The sequence below is a fragment of the Acomys minous genome (genome assembly GCF_964271855.1).
Source record: "Acomys minous genome assembly, chromosome: 4".
Classification (NCBI taxonomy): domain Eukaryota; kingdom Metazoa; phylum Chordata; class Mammalia; order Rodentia; family Muridae; genus Acomys; species Acomys minous.
Window position 1 is genome coordinate 53,649,842 of NC_140486.1, and position 18,618 is coordinate 53,668,459.

An 18,618-nucleotide genomic window follows, 5' to 3' on the forward strand; every position below is an offset into this window, starting at 1 on the left:
CACAGAGAAACCTTGTGCCGAAAACCAAAAAAAGGAAAAAAATAAAAAATAAAAGAAAGAAGTGTTCAGCATTCTTAGACAGAAGGGAAATACAAATCAAAATTACTTTGAGATTTTCCTCCTACACCAGTCAGAATGGCAAAGATCAATAACAAGTGACAGCTCATGCTGGCAAGGATGTGGGGTAAACAGAACACTCATCCATTGCTGGTGGGAGTGTAAATTGGGACAGTCACTATGGAAATGAGTGTGGTGGTTCCTCAGGAAGCTGGGAATAGATCTGCCTCAAGACAGATGTATCACTCTTGGGCATTTACCCAACGGACTGTACATCCTACTACAGAGACGCTCATCCATGTTCATTGCTGCTCTATTCATAATAGCCAGAAATTGGAAACAACATAGATGTCTTTCAATGGGTGAGTGGATTTTTTTTTTTTTTTTTTGGTTTTTCCAGGCAGGGTCTCTCTGTGTAGCCTTGACTGTCCCGAACTCACTTTGTAGACCAGGCTGGCCTTGAACTCACAGTGATCTGCCTGCCTCTGCCTCCCGAGTGCTGGGATTAAAGGCGTGCGCCACCATGCCTGGATGAGTGGATTTTTAAAAAATGTGGTAAATTTATACAATGGAATATTAATCAGCCATTAAAAAATGAAATTTGCAGGTAAATTGATGGAACTAGACAAAATGACTCTGAGTGAATTAATTCATTCAGAAAGACAAATATGGAGCCAGGTGCAGTGGGGTAGCACAGGCCTTTAATCCCAGCACTCAGGAAGGCAGAGGCAAGCATATCACTGTGAGTTTGAGGCCAGCCTGGTCTACAAAGCGAGTCCAGGACAGCCAAGACTACACAGAGAAACCCTGTCTTCATTTGTTTGTTTGTTTTAGGTTTTTTTTTGTTTTTGTTTTGTTTTGTTGAGACAGGGTCTCTCTGTGTAGCCTTGGCTGTCTTGGAGTCTCTTTGTAGACCAGGCTGGCCTCGAACTCACAGAGATCTGCCTGCCTCTGCCTCCCAATGTGCTGGGATTACAGGTGTGCACCACCATATCTTAGAAGGGGAAATAGAATAGATATGGATGGACAGGGTCAGGAAATACCAAATGTGGAGTGAAAGGGGAGAGGGCAGCAAGGGAAAGCATGCAAGGTCGTATGGAAACCTAATACAGTAGAAGCTGCCAATAATATATACATATTTGTATGTGACCTAAACAGACTTGCTAAATAACGGGAGAGATGGAGCTTCTATTACACATCTCTCACCACCAAATGAAGCGTCCAGGTACCGGGAAGAGATTACATAAAGTCACGATGTTGGTCAAAGGGATCCCGTGGAAAACCCCAGCAACCCCATTATTGGCAAGGCTGTTGGTGGTGCTCCACACACTGGTAGTAAAGCCCTATTGCTGAAGCCATCCCTGTACAACCTTACTGACCATGGCAAAGTAGAACTGGGCCTGCCTAGCGCCCGCACCCCTACGGACTAGTTTCATGGTGCTTGAAGGTCCTTTGCATACTACCAAAGGTAAACACTAGCCCAGCTACAAACCTTTCGATCCACAAACAAAAAAGAAACTGCCCAACAGGCTTGCCTCAGCTCAATCTTATGAAGGCATTTTCTTTATTGTAGTTCTCTCCCCAGGGGACTAAATCTAGCTTCTATTAAGTTGATATAAAAACTAACCAGCACGTGCAGGCCATCTTAATTTTATCTTTTGTTTGTTTGTTTTGTTTTGTTTTTTGAAACAGGGTTTCTCTGTGTGGTCTTGGCTGTCCTGGACTCACTTTGTAGACCAGGCTGGCCTTGAACTCAGAGCGATATTTCTGCCTCTGCCTCACAAGTGCTGGGATTAAAGTTGTGTGCCACCATACCCAGCTTCTAATTCTATTCTTTTTTTTTTTTTAAGATTTTATTTATTTATTTTATGTGCATGAGTCCTCTAACTGCATTACACCTGCCTGAAGAGGGCATTAGTCACATTATAGATGGTTGTAAGCCACCATGTGGTTGCTGGGAATTGAACTCAGGACTTCTGGAAGAGCAGACAGTGCTCCTAACCACTGAGCCATCTCTCCAGCCCCTCTAATTCTATTCTTTTTTTTGTTGTTGTTTTTTGTTTTGTTTTTTGAGACAGGGTCTCTCTGTGTAGCCCTGGCTGTCCTGGACTCGCTTTGTAAACCAGGCTGGCCTCGAACTCACAGTGATCCACCTGCCTCTGCCTCCTGAGTACTGGGATTAAAGGCGTGCATCACCACACCCAGCCCTAATTCTATTCTTAAGAGCTCTATGGAAGGGCTGAGAGGTTAAGAGCACTGACTGCTCTTCCAGAGGTCCTGAGTTCAATTCCCAGCAATCGCATGGTGGCTCACAGCCATCTGTAATGTGATCTGATGCCCTCTTCTGGTATGCACGCAAGGTGTACTGTAGACATAATAATTAAATACACATATTTTTCAAAGAGCTACAGAAAGAGCTCTAAGAAAGAGAAAGGACAAACTTCAAGTAGCCACATGGATTCTAGAAAACAGCTAAAGCCCCTCAGGTTACCAGCAGCCAATGAAGCTTTCCTACACAAACACAGAAGTTTCCCTCCTAGCTCAGTCATGGTGCCCTCTACTTGAATTTCAAGCCTTTCCCACCCAGCAAGTGTGGTGTTTCTTTCCTTTCTCTGTTAGAAGACTTACGACTGTTCCGGGTTTACCTCTGCGCTAGAACAGCTCAAGAAACAGAAAGCTGAGCACATCTTCCCTTCACCAACTCACCCTACATTCGGGTGCCTACGCTTCAGCCATTCATAGGTCAAGAAGCCAAGGGCACACTGTGGGAAGTGGCTGAGCAGATGAGGACTATCCCCAGTGCGTCTTTCCCATGTGTTGAGTGGCGATCTGTTCCCTCCCCCGCCCTCCCTCCCCTCCCAGAAGATCCTTGGGACCTAGTTTGCTGTGTTTCTTGGCTTAGGAGGCGTAGGCTTGGTTCTCACAGGTGAAATCTCTGCCAGCCGGCCAGCTGTCCGAGATCAGAATGTGCTGCCCTGTAGGAGCCCAGTGCCCTACTCTGCTTCCTCCCGAGGGGTTGGCCTAGGCATTGTTGTGGTGTGCCCTCACGTGGATGGAGCCCTTGGAATGGGGGGCTGTCAAGGTCACTCTGGTGCCCTCAGGGGTATGCGGTAAGGTGTGTGAGACCTGAAGTAGAGGTCTTCCCAAGCCCCAGACGAGAGCCTTCCTCCCAAGAGCTCTAACAGGTGCTCATCTAAAGGACTGTCTAGTCGGTTCCCTTGGTGACACAAAGAACTGAAAAGGCTAGGAAAGATCAGGCTGCGCCAGTCAGCAGGTTTACTTTTTTCTTTTCTTTTTTTGGTTTTTTGAGACAAGGTTTCTCTGTGTAGCCTTGGCTGTCCTGGACCCGCTTTGTAGACCAGGCTGGCCTTGAACTCACAGTGATCCACCTGCCTCTGCCTCCTGAGTGCTGGGATTAGAGGCGTACACCACCACACCAGGCTTCAGCAGGTTTTCTGAAGGATTTTCCAGACCCCAGAGCATTAATTGGCCACTACTTCCTGTGCTGCTCTAGAAAATCAACTCTCCAAGAAAAGTCTTCACACGGACTTCCAGGAAACGACTCACAGTTCCAACAGCCATGAACCTGCATTAAGTTTATTGCTGTTCATGACTTCGCCAAGACTGTTGTGCCAAATACAGTCTTCTAGAGTGACCTTAAAGAATTAAGCTAATGGCAACTCTATGTCTCGTGGAAGCCATTCCTATTTTTGACCTGCCAACAGGAGTTGATTCTGGCTGCTTGTGTCTCCTTCTCATTCAGGAAACTTGGCAGGGAGTCATATCTGCGCAGATTCTATTGCCTCCTGCTCGAATTGTTCATTCAGCACATAAAATTGTACAACTAAAGGCCACGAGGTGGTGTGCACGCCTGTAATTCCAGCACTCAGAAGGCAGAGGCCAGGTGGATTTCTGTGAGTTGGAGTCCAGTCTGGTGTATAAGCCTAGTCCAGGACAGCCAGAGCTGATACACAGAGAAGTCCTGTCTCCAAAATAAAAATAAATAAATAAACAAATAAATGACAACTGAGTCCCCAAGAAAGCAGGCTTAAAGAGCATATCCATGTGTACCTTGATGACTGGTTCCATGAAGATCTCTAGTATCCATATTAAAAAGTCAGATGCATGGGCTGGAAAGATGGCTCAGAGGTTAAGCGCACTGACTCTTCTCCCAAAGGTCCTGAGTTCAATTCCCAGCAACAACATGTTGGCTCACAACCATTTATAATGAGATCTGGTGCCCTCTTCTGGTATGCAGGCAGAATATTATATATATATATATATATATATATATATATATATATATATATATATATATATATATAATAAATCTTTACTAATATTGAATTATAGTATTAGTAGGAGCCTTTTCTAATATCTGTCCTACCTTCCAAAGAATTGACACAGAGCCCTATTAGATTTACTTAAGAAGCATTAAGCACTATAAGTGGACAGATGTTCTTCTATTCTAACCTAATCATGCTAGTCTGGCTACCTCGCAGGCATGTGCCCCTGACTTGCAATCTCAGTCTCATCTGAGCTTCTGCTGTATCTCTCTGCCCTCACGGTGACCTCATGCCTGGACTGCAACCAGTTCTCAGGCCACAGAAATCAGCATCTGAATGCACGGTGCACAAGACCATCCCCCAACATCTCCCCATTTTAGTCCCATAAAAGGTTCTTTTTTTCTTACAATAATAGATTATATACAATAAGAACAATTATGAAAATTATCATGAAAGAATTACATTCCCAATGTCCAGTCTGTTTGTACTTGGCAACTTAAAAGAAAGTACTTTGCTATCTTTCCTATCAGAGTTCTGTACGTAAATAATTTTCTATCATAGCTTGCATTTATCAACCTAAAAATAAATCTACTAAGACCTAAAAATATCTTTTTAAAACATGCTCTTAAATCCTAAACAACTTAAGCACAATTATGATACTATAACTATCTAGTCTTCAACCCCATCAGAGACTTGAGAAGGAATAAATATTACCTGAATATGCTGGAAGTGCAGAGCAAGCACCTTCCAAAATTATAGAAATGACAGAGATAGCTGACAGTGTGGACAGTCACCCAAGATTCCTCATCTGGCCCAATTTAGATAGACTTTTTTTTTTTTTTTTTGTGAAGCAGGAATTATGGAGGACTGCTTACCTTGTCTTGGCAAAGCTTGGCAGTCGATTTCCCTGCATTCAGTTTGTCCAGTTTGGACAGCAAGCTGTAGCAAGGGCAGTTTCTTGTCCGGTGGTTAGTTTGTCACTTTTTTCCCCCATTGGTGTTTTGCCTGCATGTATGTCTGTGAGAGGGTGTCAGATCCTCTGGAACTGAAGTTGCAGACAGTTGTGAACTGCCTTGTGGGTGCTGGGGATTGAACTCAGGATGTTTGGAAGAGCAGCCAGTGCTCTTAACTGGAACCTTCTCTTCATCTCCTTTTTCTTGTTTGTTCTTTTGAGACAGGGTTTCTCTGTGTAGCCTTAGCTGTCCTGGACATATTTTGTAGACCAGGCTGGCCCCACAGAGACCTGCCTGCCTCTGTCTCCCCAAGTGCTGGGATTACAGGCGTGCACCGCTGCGCCTGGCTTATCCTGCCACTTTTGAAGCAACTCTACATGGAGGTTCTTTGATGCCCATCTTCTTCTTTGAAGTAGGCTGGAGGTGCTGCCAGGAGCTGACATGTGTCACTGTCAAAAAGCCTTTTATCCATAAAACATTTTAAATGCCATATCCTATGGATCTCTGAGGTTTTTGAAGATCATCTATCGATCTATCTATAGTATATCTGAATATACTTATTTAAATAAGGCCTATTTCTACGCTGTGATTAACCATACTAGTACCTGTAGTGGATGTAAACATGTTTTTGTTTGGATCCCAAGTGTGAGCTGGGGAACAGATTTGTGAGAGAGCAGGTGATGTTTATTCACTATAAGAGGAACCACCTTCTGTGGGCACTTGGTCTTTGCTGTCTAAGTATGGACTCTGAGAGGATACATAACTCTCAGTGTGTGTGTGTGTGTGTGTGTGTGTGTGTGTGTGTGTGTGTGTGCCCAACAATAATATACCCACTCTAGTTATTATTCACATTAAGCATATTTTTCACTGTTTCCGTTGGTGGGGGGATATTCTGTATGGCCTTCAAAATGATCCAGGATAGATTAAAAAAAAAAAAGGAACATACTTTATTTTTTGCTTTTATTTTTATTTATTATATATTTTATTAATTTATTCATATTACATCTAAATTGCTATCCCATCCCTTGTATCCTCCCATTTCTCCCTCCCTCCAGCTTTCCCCCTACTCCCCTCCCCTATGAGTATGACTGAGGGGGATCTCCTTCCCCTATATATGCTCATAGGGTATCAAGTGTTTTTTATTTAGAATGAATGAGTTTAAGTATATAGCAAACCAAAGTAAAAGAACTAGAGGGGCTGGAGAGATGGCTCAGTGGTTAAGAGCACTGCCCGCTCTTCCAAAGGACGCGGGTTCGATTCCCAGCACCCACATGGCAGTTCACAACTGTAACTCCAACATCTGACACCCCCACACCAATGTACACAAATTAAAATTAAATAAATATTTAAAAAAAACAAAACAACTAGAGCCGGGCAGTGGTGGTGCACACCTTTAATCCCAGCATTCAGGAGGAGGAGACACGTGGATCTCTGTGAGTTAGAGGCCAGCCTGGTCAACAAAACAGGACAGTCAAGGCTACACAGAAACCTGGTCTCCAAAAACCAAAACCAACCAACCCAAAAAACAAAACAACCCCCCCAAAAAAACCCCATAAAACAAAAAACTAGAAAGCGGTACATAGTGAAATATGGGTAGCTTCAAGTTGGGTGCTCAAACACCCAACAGAAGCTGAGGACGCTCTGTTGAGGCAGTCAGCCGGTGTTCCAGACAGAAAGGCTTGGCCAGAGCTGAACGTCTTTTTCATTGAGACTCCCAAAGGAAAGAATAACAACTGATAGAAACAACAGAATCAAACCAGGTGCGCACACCTTCTCCCATAACCCACTGCGGAAGTTGAAGCAGCCAGCTGGAGTTCCTCGTCTAGTTTTCTCTCTATGGCTGAACTTAGGGCTTCTTGTTCCCATGCCCAGCCTCTGAATTTTTAAATTTAATTCGAATATGGTCTGGTGCTTTGTTTTTGTTAATTTTTTGCCCCCTTAGATTGTCATGTGCCTCAAGTATTTTTGTTTAACCTTGCCTCCCTGTTTGACTAATAAGAAAGCTGAGCCGGACCTGAGGAAGGGAGGCATGGTAAAGGTTCAAGGACTTTTGGGACAAAGAGGATTCTGGGAAGAAGCAAAGGGGACCAGAGGATGATGGAGGAGGAGAATCGCCATGGGATAGAAAAGAGGAGAGACTGAAGTTCCACATGAAGGGGAAAAAAAAAAAAAAGGCCCGGGTGAACAACCTTAGCAAGTGTTTGGGATTATGGATGGGAGGTAGGCCAGATAGAAATTGTTAGGACAAGGGCCAGGCTTGGTGGCACACATCTTTAATCCCAGCATTTAGGAGGCAGAGGTAGGCGGATCTCTGTGAGTTTGAGGCCAGCCAGGTCTATAAGAGAAACCCTGTCTCGAAAAACCAAAAACAACCCCCCTCAAAAAACAAAACAAAACCAACAACAAAAAAACCAAACAAACCCCAAAACAAACAAAACAACAACAACAAAAAAACCAGAACTAGTAACAGCAGAGCTAGATAGATTGCTCAGAGGTTAAGAGCACTGACTGACTGCTCTTCCAGAAGTCCTGAGTTCAATTCCCCGTGATACCATGGAGACTCACAGCCATCTGTAACATGATCTGATGACCTCTTCTGGCCATGCAGAGGACTCATATACATAATGTATGTATATACACATATGCACACACATACATACATGTGTATATATGTGTGTGTACACACACACACACACATACACACACACACGTATATAAGAGGTGGCATTGGATAAAGGATGAGAGATATTGGAAGGTAGTTTAGGAGGTTAATATCTGCCAAGTTCCAGGTAAAATAAGGCTTATTCTAAAACACAACAAATGTCTGTCTTTTTTTTTAATGATAGTGGGTTAGATATTACCATCATAATAATTATAAGCCCAATAATAAACATTAGACCTTACCATTAAATAAACAGCAATGGTTTTTCTTTTCTTCTTTTCTTCTTCTTCTTTTTTGAGGCATGGTCTCACATAGGCCATGCTGGCCTCCAAGTTACTATGCAGTCAGGGATGACCCCGTCTTTGACCTACACACCTGATCTTACCCAGTGTCAGGACCACAGGCAGGCTTTCCTGTGTGCTGGACAAGAACTCTGCCACTGGAGTTCCACCCATCTCTACCCCTGGTCTGCTTGAGATCAGGTAGCCCAAGTTGGCTTTATGCTTTTCCTACCTTTGCCTTCTAGGGTTCAGGTTCCAATCCCATGCCCCTATGCCAGCCATGACGATTTTTGTCTCATGATTTGGGAAAGGCAAAGTAAGGAGGCTCCACAAAACAACTTTTAAATGTCTTGAAATTAAAAAAAAAAAAAAATTAAATAATTTTTCTCTGAATGCTTTGCCTCCATGTATGTCTATTCAGCATGTATGTGCCTGGTGCTCAGGGAGGCCAGAGTAGAGAGCCAGATGCCCTGAACTGGAGTTACAGAGGGGTCTGACCCCATCATTTTTATTATTTATTTATTTTTATATTTATTCATTTTGAGTGTGTGTGTTTGGTTTTTCAAGACAGGGTCTCTCTGTGTAGCTGTGGCCATCCTGTACTCACTTTGTAGACCAGGCTGGCCTCAAACTCACAGCGACCCACCTGCCTCTGCCTCCCGAGTGCTGGGATTATTTTGAGTGTTTTACCTGCATATATGTCATATGTAACCTAAGTTGGTCTCAAAGTTACTGTGTCTTGGATGGTGACTTAGAACTCCTAACCTTTCTGCCTTCATTCCCCAAATGTTGGAATTACAAGTGCAAGCCACCACAACTGGCATTAAACTGCTTTCTGATGTGTCTCCCCACTCCTGTTTCTCTGTGTAGCCTTTGGCTCATCTGGACTCTCTTTGTAGACCAGGATGGCCTCAAACTCACAAGAGATCTGCCTGCCTCTGCCTCCCAAGTACTGGGATTAAAGGTGTGCGCCACCATCGCCAGGCTTGATGATTTATTTTTTGGTTTGTGGTTTTTGTCCCTGAGACAGGGTTTTTCTTGTAGTCCTGGTTGTCTTAGACTCGCTTTGTAGACCAGCCTGGCCTCGAACTCACAGAGATCCGCTTGCCTCTGTCGTGAGTGTGCCACATGACTGGCTGATGATGTGTTTTTAAGACTATATAACTTTGACTATGCAAGCATGAATTGGACGTGGCTGACACCGATGAACATGCCGAATTTCATGGAGAAAAGCCCATGAAACCTCAACCCTATCCAGAGAATGCTAGGCAACTGATGAAAGCTGACTGTGGGAGAGGTGGACCTCCCCAGGAAGTGCATACCAACTGGCTCTCCAGTGCCAAACAGTTATCCCTGAAAGCAACTATACACCAGTAACATTATACAAACTTGTTAGGCTATATTTAGGAGATGTGTATATGTATATGTAAATACATATAAAGTGGCTGGGCACGGTGATCCCTGAGTTGAGGCCATTCTGGTCTACAGAGCAAGTGCCAGGACAACCAGAACCAAAAGTGTAAATGAAACATGAAGATACCAGATGTGACACTCATCTCTGGTTTACACCTGCACACACATGGGCAACTGTTATGGGCACACACAATCATGCACGTCCCCATCCCTAAATAAATACAGTAAGGTAATCAAGACTGGCTATCGTAGCACACAGATCCCTTCAAAGACGTCTTCAATCCTGTGAAGAAAATCTACTTACCCAGGCTCCATTGCCAGCATTACAGCCTTAACAGTCCTTGTTTTCATTATCATTTTTCGTTCTTTCTTCTTTTTGGTTTTTCCAGACAGGGTCTCTGTGTGTAGCCTTGGCTGTGTTGGACTCACTTTGTAGACCAGGCTGGCCTGGAACTCACATCAATCTACCTGCCTCTGCCTCCCGAGCACTGGGATTAAAGGCGTGCGCCACCACGCTGGGCCATTATCACTTTTCTTGAGACAGGGTTTCTCTGTGTGACCTTGGCTCTCTAGGAACTCACTCTGTAATCCCGGCTAGCCTCAAACGCACAGAGCTCTCCCCGCCTCTGCTTCCCCAGAGCTGGGTTAATGGTGTATGGTATCAATGCCTGGCTTTATTCCAGGCTCCTTTAAGTTAAGACAAACAAAAGCCAAGAGACTAAGCCACTAAACACATGGTCAGATTACTGGGTAAGTGGACTCAATGTGAAACAAAACTGTAGCCAAGTAGACTTGCCACTGTAAACACCAGTGTAAAAAGCAGCAGAGTCAACACCTCAGAGATGCTCGTGAGAAAGAGGCAAACTGCTCATCTACAAAACCTCTTCTAGTCCTTTATTAACACTTGGAGATGCGTGGTACATATGATTAACAGCATCACACCAGTAAGGAAGTACAGATAACCGAAAATGTACTCCAGAACAGGATCCCAGAGCAGTTTAGTGTTGTCCGCTCACAACCTCCACAAGAATCCAGCTCTGACAGGCAGGACAGACAATGTGACAGTATCACTTGGGAACGGTTATCCTGAAAATAGATGACAAGGACTGATCGCTGGAACTCTTCTGTGTGAGACGTGGCAGCTCTGTGGGTGCTGCGGCACCACTGCAGATTTGTAGATTTGGGCACTGGACGGTCCAACAGAAGAACTGACTGGGTGAGAACAGGTTTTATGTTGAGTCTAGAGATAAGAGATTGTCCAGGTGGATACTTTCAGCCCAGGCTCAGCGCAGGCCCTGCAGGAACCCACCAGATAAATAGAGTCTATGGACTGACAGGCTGACACTCAGCTTGCCACCTTTGTCACCGGTGTCTGGAGTCTCTGAAGATAGAGGTGTGATGGCGTGTGCCTGGAGGAAGGAGGACTTGCCATGACAGTCAAGTTCTGATCCTTCTGTGCCACCAGATCTGTTTCCTCAAGTGAGTGAAGAGCACTGTCGCGCATCTCAATGTGCCGTTGTCAAAGTAGCCAAAGCCCCTCCCCCTCCCCGCACCATCATTCTCATGAATTCCGTTTCCACGTCCTGATTCTTCTGGGTCTACACCTTTTCCTTTCGCTTCAATTTTGACACTTTCTTGACAGTCCCATTCTTGTTGAGGAGCTTCAGGACCCGATCTTTGTGATCCAAAACCTTAAGCATAGAGTCTCTGGCCTCACTGATTTGGTCCATCACTAGTTTACACCTCTGCATGTTTCCCTGGGACAGAAGAAGGCACATCATTACCTGGATGCCATGGAGATGAAACACCTTTTAGAGGACTTTGCTCAGGACAGAGGCATTCCATAAAGAACAAGGCTGACTATACACTGCTTTGAGTTCTTGGCCAGGGAGGCCTCTGTAGAAGTAATCTGGAAGACCCTATTGCTAAAGATGCTACATAACTTGGTAAAAGGACAATGGGAAGTCAAGCTGGAAGTGGACTTTCTTCTTGCTGGCTACGCTTTACTTTGTTGGGAGAATTGTTATCAACAGTCAATTACTTAAGCCTTACTCATGTGGACCCTGTGTGCAACAGTAACAAATGAGCCTAGTGATGCAACAGTGGCAAAGAACTGCCTCTGACTGCATCTGTGGTGGTCTCACAGGACAGAATCCATGCTGATAATGTAAACCTGACTAGAAACCTGTGGCTGGGGAGGTCATAGGCTCACAGGTAAGGTGCACATGTTTTGGTAAACACCCACCCATGCTCCTTATAAACAACTCTAATGAAACTCAAGAGGTTACTGAATGAAAAAGATTAATATAGAAAGGATACTAGTTGGAAAGAAAGGATCAGTGGGAGGGAGACAAAAATTAAAGAAAAAAATGAAAAAAGTGGCTGGAGAGGCTGTTCAGCGGCTACAAGTGCTTGCTGTCCTTTATGAGGAACTGAATTTGGCTCCCAGTCATGTCTGGTGGGTCACAACTCTTTGTAACTCCTGTCCAAGGGGTCCATCACCCTCTTCTCATCTCTGCAGACATGTGTGGTGCGCAGGTATGCTTGGACACATGTTAGCGCACGCGCGCGCGCGCGCGCGCGCACACACACACACACACGCACACACACACGGTAAAAGACAAAGGGAAGCTGTATATAGACATGCGTGCGCATGGACATGCATGAATAAATAAATAAATAATAAAGTAAATTAAAAAAGAACGCCTAAGCTCCTCGTAGTAATGCACACTGAAGCAAACAAGTCTGTACAGAAGACACTCTTGTAGTGGGGAAGGATATAGCAGAGTTTGGACAAAGGAAAAGGAAGACAGAAAAGTTGTAATCAAAACACAATTTCAAAAATAAAAAATTAATGACTAAATAAGATTCCTGTGGTGGGGAGGGCACAGGCTCACTGGGAAGGATGCTGTCATGAGCAAGTGGGCAGCCCGGAGGCTGAGGACGCATCACACCTGTATCAGCTCATTTATTCGATGCAAGTCGTCATCAGTTGCTGCTTTTTTCTTTGGGATAATCCCTTCCTGTAGGTTGGTAAGTCTTTCATACACGTCATGTTCTAGATTTGTCTGCAACACACAAAGAGGGAAACCCTGTGACTTCACAGACACCTTTCTGTGTCAATCTCAAAGCAAGAAGAAGCTGCCGGGAACACTCTGAGCTGCTGCAAGGGTGCTTTGGTGGTGAAGACCTTGCTTGCAGGAGCACGGCACTAACAGACACAAGCTGTGCCGGAGTGAACCAATATACACTTCATATTCTGTTCCAGCAGCCACAGTTCACACTCCATCCTCAAAGGCAACCGAACCCATAATCCTAAAAATAACTATCATTCTTACAGAAATATAATTTTATTAATTTAATCCTAGCCACAATACAAATGGTGTTAAAAGAGAAAGAGACAGTTTCACGTATGTCAGGGTTTCTCTGTGTAGCCTTGGCTGTCTTCAACTCGCTTTGTAGACCAGGCTGGCCACGAACTCACAGCGATCCACCTGCCTCTGTGTACCGAGTGTTGGGATTAAAGGCGTGCGCCACCACTGCCCAGCTAGCCTTTTCTTTAGATAGGACCTTAGGTAGCTCAGGCTGGCCTCTAACATAAAAGCCGTTCTACCTGAGCCTCACAAATATATACTATCTTTCTAGGTGTGGACTCACAGAAATCCGCCTGCCTCTGCAACCCTGAGTGCTGGGATTACAGGCATGTGCCACCATGTCCAGCTGATAACACTAGCCTCTTTTGAGGCTACTGTGGCTACTTTTCCTTCTCTCAGATGGTGAGATTCCTGTCCCATCCTGTAGAAATGGAGGGTGGGGGTGGGGTGGGGGAGAGAAGGCGAGTCATATAAGCTCCACCACTGGATAAACAGACGACAATGGAAACAGTTCATATTCATGCATGCATGCTTCAGCCAGGAGAAGATGACACAGTGTGCCATATGGGGCCAACATGGCTGCCCTCGGGAACAGAGTGAAGGAGCAGGGACTGTGGGAGGCAGGCTTTGTGGAGGATTTCTGCCTGTTCTCTAAAGGATGGCACAGTTTGTACCTTACTTGGACTAGTAGGTCACTTACGCCTGAAGTCTGTTACTGGTGAGAGGTAAACTGTGTGGTGGCCCATAGGGAGGGGCTGCTTGGTTACCGAACCTTATTTGAGGAAGCAGAGTGGTAGGGAGAAGAGGCTCATGGGAAGGCCACTTAAGGCCCCCCTCATTTCCTATGTCCTGACATGTAACATTCGCTTTGACTTCACATCTTTTTTTTTTTTTAAAGATTTATTTATTATTATGTATACAGCGCACTGCCTGCATGTACACCTGCAGGTCAGAAGGGGGCATCAGGTTACATTATAGATGGTTGTGAGCCACCATGTGGTTGCTGGGAATTGAACTCAGGACCTTTGGAAGAGCAGGTGGTGCTCTTAACCACTGAGCCATCTCTCCAGCCCCCTTGACTTCACATCTTACACTACAGCACTTGCATATATTCTGGATCTGAGCATCAGAACCAAACTTCAGGCCTGCACAGACGGCTCAGTGAGTACAGACACTTGCCCCAAGCAGCACGATCTGAGGTAGATGCCCTAGGACCTGCATGGGAGGAGAGATCACTCCTGTGTCAGAGCTGCCCTCTGACTTACCTCTATTAGATAAACAAATAAATAGTTACAATCCTCACACAGGGGTCACAGGCCTGTGTATGTTTATCATCCCACTTTAGCAGTTCTGGGGATCAAACCCAGGGCTGTGCCAGGCCAGGCTGGCTTCCTATTGGGCTGCCTTTTTGGCATGACACAGCTGGCAGATCTGTACTTACCAGCTGTAGTAACTGTGCAGCACAGAGGTGGACTTTCCAGCCTTGAGCGCGGCAGGACACTCCTTTCTGATTTGCTATTTCCTGTAGCATCGCTTTCTTCTCCTCTGGATCCACAAATGGATTAACAGTAAGTATATTTCATATGTTATAAAGCAAAATCATTATCTTATCAGAATTTCTTTCCTCAAATACTTTACGTAAATCTGCATTTGAATCAGGAGAATAAGGGTCAATAACAAGCTTCTACCTCCAAAATCAAATAAAAATCAAAACAAAAAAGCCACCAATATCACTCAGCAGGCTTGACATGCTGGGGAGTTAACCCGTGGTGCTCCTGCCACTGTTTCCTGAGTCCTGGGACTGTAGGTGTATGCTACTCTGCCGCTTTTATGTGGTGCCAGGAACTGAGCAGCCTAGGCATTCTTGCAGGGTGGGGAAGTTTTCTACCAGCTGAGGCATACGTTCCCCAGGCTTGTCTAGAACTTCCTAGAAGCCCAGGCTGGCTATCAGTTCAGTCTTTCTCAGCTTGGGCACCGGGGTGACAGGCATGTGGCTTCATGTACTGTCCTCCCGCATGCACTGGCCTATACCTGAAATGCCAAGCCGGAAAGGCTGAGACAGGTTCCAGGCTAGTCTGGGATATACAGCAGGGTAGTATGGTAGTATTTCGAACAATAAAAGTTTAGTTTTTACCCAGGACTTTGTACATATTATACAATTAGCCATTAATCTGCATCATTAGCACAGCTCCAATATACAAATCCATCTGTCCCAGCCTCGTAAGCCACCGGGACTGCAGGCACGAGGCACCTACCACCCTGGGTTTTCTGCAGTGCTGAAGACTGAACCCGTGTCTAGCGCATGCTGCACAAGCACTCCACCAGGCCTCAAGTATTTGAACACTTGGTGCCCAGCCAGTGGCAGTTTGGGAGTTGTGGTCATCACGTCAGACCACGGCATGTACATTACATTAGCTGTGACTGTGGCCTGATACAAAACAAAAAACTTACTTAAAACACTAGACTTTTTTTTAAGACACCCTTGATTTGTCATAAGTCAGTAAGTTGTTCAAACCAGACTCATTATGGGGCCAAGAAAACTATTATAAAAGTTCCCAAGTTGATTTTATGAAAACAAAGAACGACGTCCTATTTTGTGGAAATGTACAGTTCTTTATGTATTTATTATACTGGAGATAAATGATACTTAAAAGACCACCAAAGTAGCAGTATTTCAAAGTTATGGATCACTTTCATTGAATGTGGGTTTATTGAATGTCATACTAGGGCTGGAGAGATGGCCAAGTAGTCGGGAGCTGGCTGGTTTTCCAGAGACCCAGGTTCAGTTCCAGCACCTAAATGGCAGCAAGTTCAGTTTCAGGAGATCTGACATCCACACACTAACACATGTGCAGTCAAAACACCAATGCACATTAAAAAAAAGAAAAAATCAGAAAACGTCATAGTAAGCCAGGCGGTGGAGGCGCATGCCTTTACTCCCAGCACTTGGGAAGCAGAGGCAGGCAGATGGGTGTGAGTTCAAGGCCAGTCTAGTCTACTAAGTGAGTCTAGGACAGCCAGGGCCATTACACAGAGAAACCTTGTCCCAAAAAACCAAAACCAAAACCAAAACCAAAACCAAAACAACAACAACAACAACAACAACAACAACAACAAGAAGTCATAGTAAAAGCTGGGCATGGTGGCGCACGCCTTTAATCCCAGCACTCGGGAGGCAGAGGTAGGCGGATCGCTGTGAGTTTGAGGCCAGCCTGGACTACAAAGTGAGTCCAGGACGGCCAAGGCTACACAGAGAGACCCTGTCTCGAAAAACCAAAGTCATAGTAAAGTTCACCAACAAAACAAAATAACAAGTGTTTACCCTGGAGCAGTCCCTTTTTTTTTTAATTTTATTTTTACTTTATGTTTATGTACCACATGTGTTCCTGTGTCTACAGAGGCCAGGAGACGACACTGGATTTTCTGTAACTGAAGTTATTTTGTTATGTAGTTGTGAGACACCACATAGGTGCTGAGAAGTAACTGGGATCTTTATAAAAGCCAACAGTGTCTATTTTTCTTTTGTTTTTTGAGACACACAGATCATTTCAGCGTTGTAGCATTCTCTGTGTAACAACCCTGGTTGTTCTGGACTCACTCTGTAGAGCAGGCTGGCCTCAAACTCACAGAGATCCACCTGCCTCTGCCTCCCTAGTGCTGGGATTAAAGGTGTGTGACATCACACCCAGCTGCAACTAGTGCTCTTAACCACTGAGTCATGTCTCCAGCCTCCCCTAGGTCACTGTACGTGTTCCACTATGTGTTGACTGAAAGCTCTCTTTGTAGGCCGGGAGGTGGTGCCTGCGTCTTTAATGCTGCTCCTTATCCGTGACACTGAGGTTCCAATCAACACACAGCTTTCTGGAGGCAAAGACTTTTCCATTGTTATACTCACTGGACTTTGTGTATTTTTGTTGGAAATTAGGGAACTGTGATTCTGATATTTTGTTTTTGTTTTTTAAAGATTTATTTAATTTGAATGTTTTATCTGCATGTACACCTGCAGGCCAGAAGAGGGCACCAGATCATACTATAGATGGTTGTGAGCCACCATGTGGTTGCTGAGGATTGAACTCAGGACCTCTAGAAGAGCAGACAGTGCTCTTAACTGCTCAGTCATCTCTCCAGCCCCTAATTCTAGTACTTTTGTGATTATAATACAGCTTACATGTTATACCATTAAGTGATTAGTACTAGATGTTTCTGAGGAAACTAACCTTTGACCCGGACGTCACTGTACCTCTGAAAGTGGTGGTAAGCAGCTTTCCAGGGGTTCCGGTAGTGACGGAGCAAAGTAATGGGAGGTCTTGGTCGCACCGGGACGTATCTCACACCTTCTTCATCTATTCAAGAGAGAAAACAAGAAGACATTAAACGGCATGTTATGTATTTTCAGTAATCCTCGAAGTCCAATTCCAGTGAGCGAGAGGCAAGTGAAAGTGGTGCTGAGATGGGCTTCTGATTTGGGCTGGGCCAGGAGACAGCTAGCCCGAGGGCCTTACCAATATACTCTTTGGGAGGAGACTTCCGTTTCTCAGCCTTTACCAAGAGACTTTTGGCAGTGGACTTTTCATCGTCTGTGCTGTTTGTCTCCATCATGTCCCCTTCTTCTGTTGAGATCACGTGCTGCTGCTTTCGGGGCTTTTTCCTTGGGGAGGCACCAGGTGGTAGGTCACTTGTAGGCATGGACAGGTTGCTTGCCAGCAAAGCAAGAGATGGAGACACAGTGTTGGTAGCCAGTGGAGGGACTGCTGTTGGGGATGGAGCACAGACACCAGTGAGAACCCAAACCATGGAAGGCTTCCCTCAACTTCCAGAATTATGAAGATGCTTGGAAGGCTAGCAAGTACCGAGGTTTCTTATGGCCAGATAGTATGGCACATGCTCTGGGTGAGGCAGGGGCTGTGAACTGCTTCTTACTGTCCATTGGGCACCATGTGCTGACAAGAAGCCTTTGGAGGGAGGACGTCAACACTAGTCTGAACTAGAATAGATTGTATAGCTTGGGCTTACAAACTGCAACTATTGCTCCCTTCTATCAGCCACACCCTAGACCGCTGTCACTAATAACTGCAAATCTATCTTAACCACCAGCATTTAGCACTGTATCTCCAGATACTGGCTCTGAGCAGCGGCTTCCAGCAAGCCTCAGGCCTCGCTAGGAGCTCCTGCCTACTCACCCCCCCATGAGTGCTGTGTGGTCTTCACAGCCACCACATTTAACCTCACACTTGCCTCCTTTACTTCAGCCTCATCTTCTTGCTTCATCTCACTCAGCAAATCTGTAAGAAGTCTGGGTCCCCAATTCCTCAGTATGTACACAGATGAATGCACAGAGAGACACCACCAACACTACCTGGCCTCGCGTGCCATGTGTACTCAGCCATCCATAGTTTATATTTTCTACCTCCTAACATCTCTATCCATTCTTTGCTATCATCAGGAAATGACTACAAGATCCCAATTTTCTTTTTTCTTGGTTTTTCGAGACAGGGTTTCCCTGTGTAGCCCTGGCTGTCCTGGACTCACTTTGTAGACCAGGCTGGTCTTGAACTCACAATGATCTGCCTGCCTCTACCTACCCAATTGCTG

General features: G+C 45.1%; 1 protein-coding gene across 5 annotated transcripts in view; it reads right to left on the reverse strand.

The window, feature by feature from the left end:
- Positions 1-10,520: 10,520 nt before the first annotated feature.
- The window catches only part of SAP130 (Sin3A associated protein 130), a 79,744-nt gene continuing 71,646 nt past the window's right edge, over positions 10,521-18,618 (reverse strand). For 4 of the 5 annotated variants that reach the window (XM_084780571.1, XM_084780570.1, XM_084780568.1 and 1 more), the window contains exons 17-21: positions 17,529-17,777; positions 17,244-17,369; positions 14,468-14,571; positions 12,607-12,720; positions 10,521-11,409 (exon numbers count right to left, since the gene is read on the reverse strand). In XM_084780571.1, coding sequence (XP_084636697.1) covers positions 11,251-11,409; positions 12,607-12,720; positions 14,468-14,571; positions 17,244-17,369; positions 17,529-17,777 — 752 coding nt within the window. In that variant the 3' untranslated portion in view covers positions 10,521-11,250. The remainder of the gene's footprint in view (positions 11,410-12,606; positions 12,721-14,467; positions 14,572-17,243; positions 17,370-17,528; positions 17,778-18,618) is intronic. The other variant, XM_084780569.1, reaches the window with a different exon arrangement.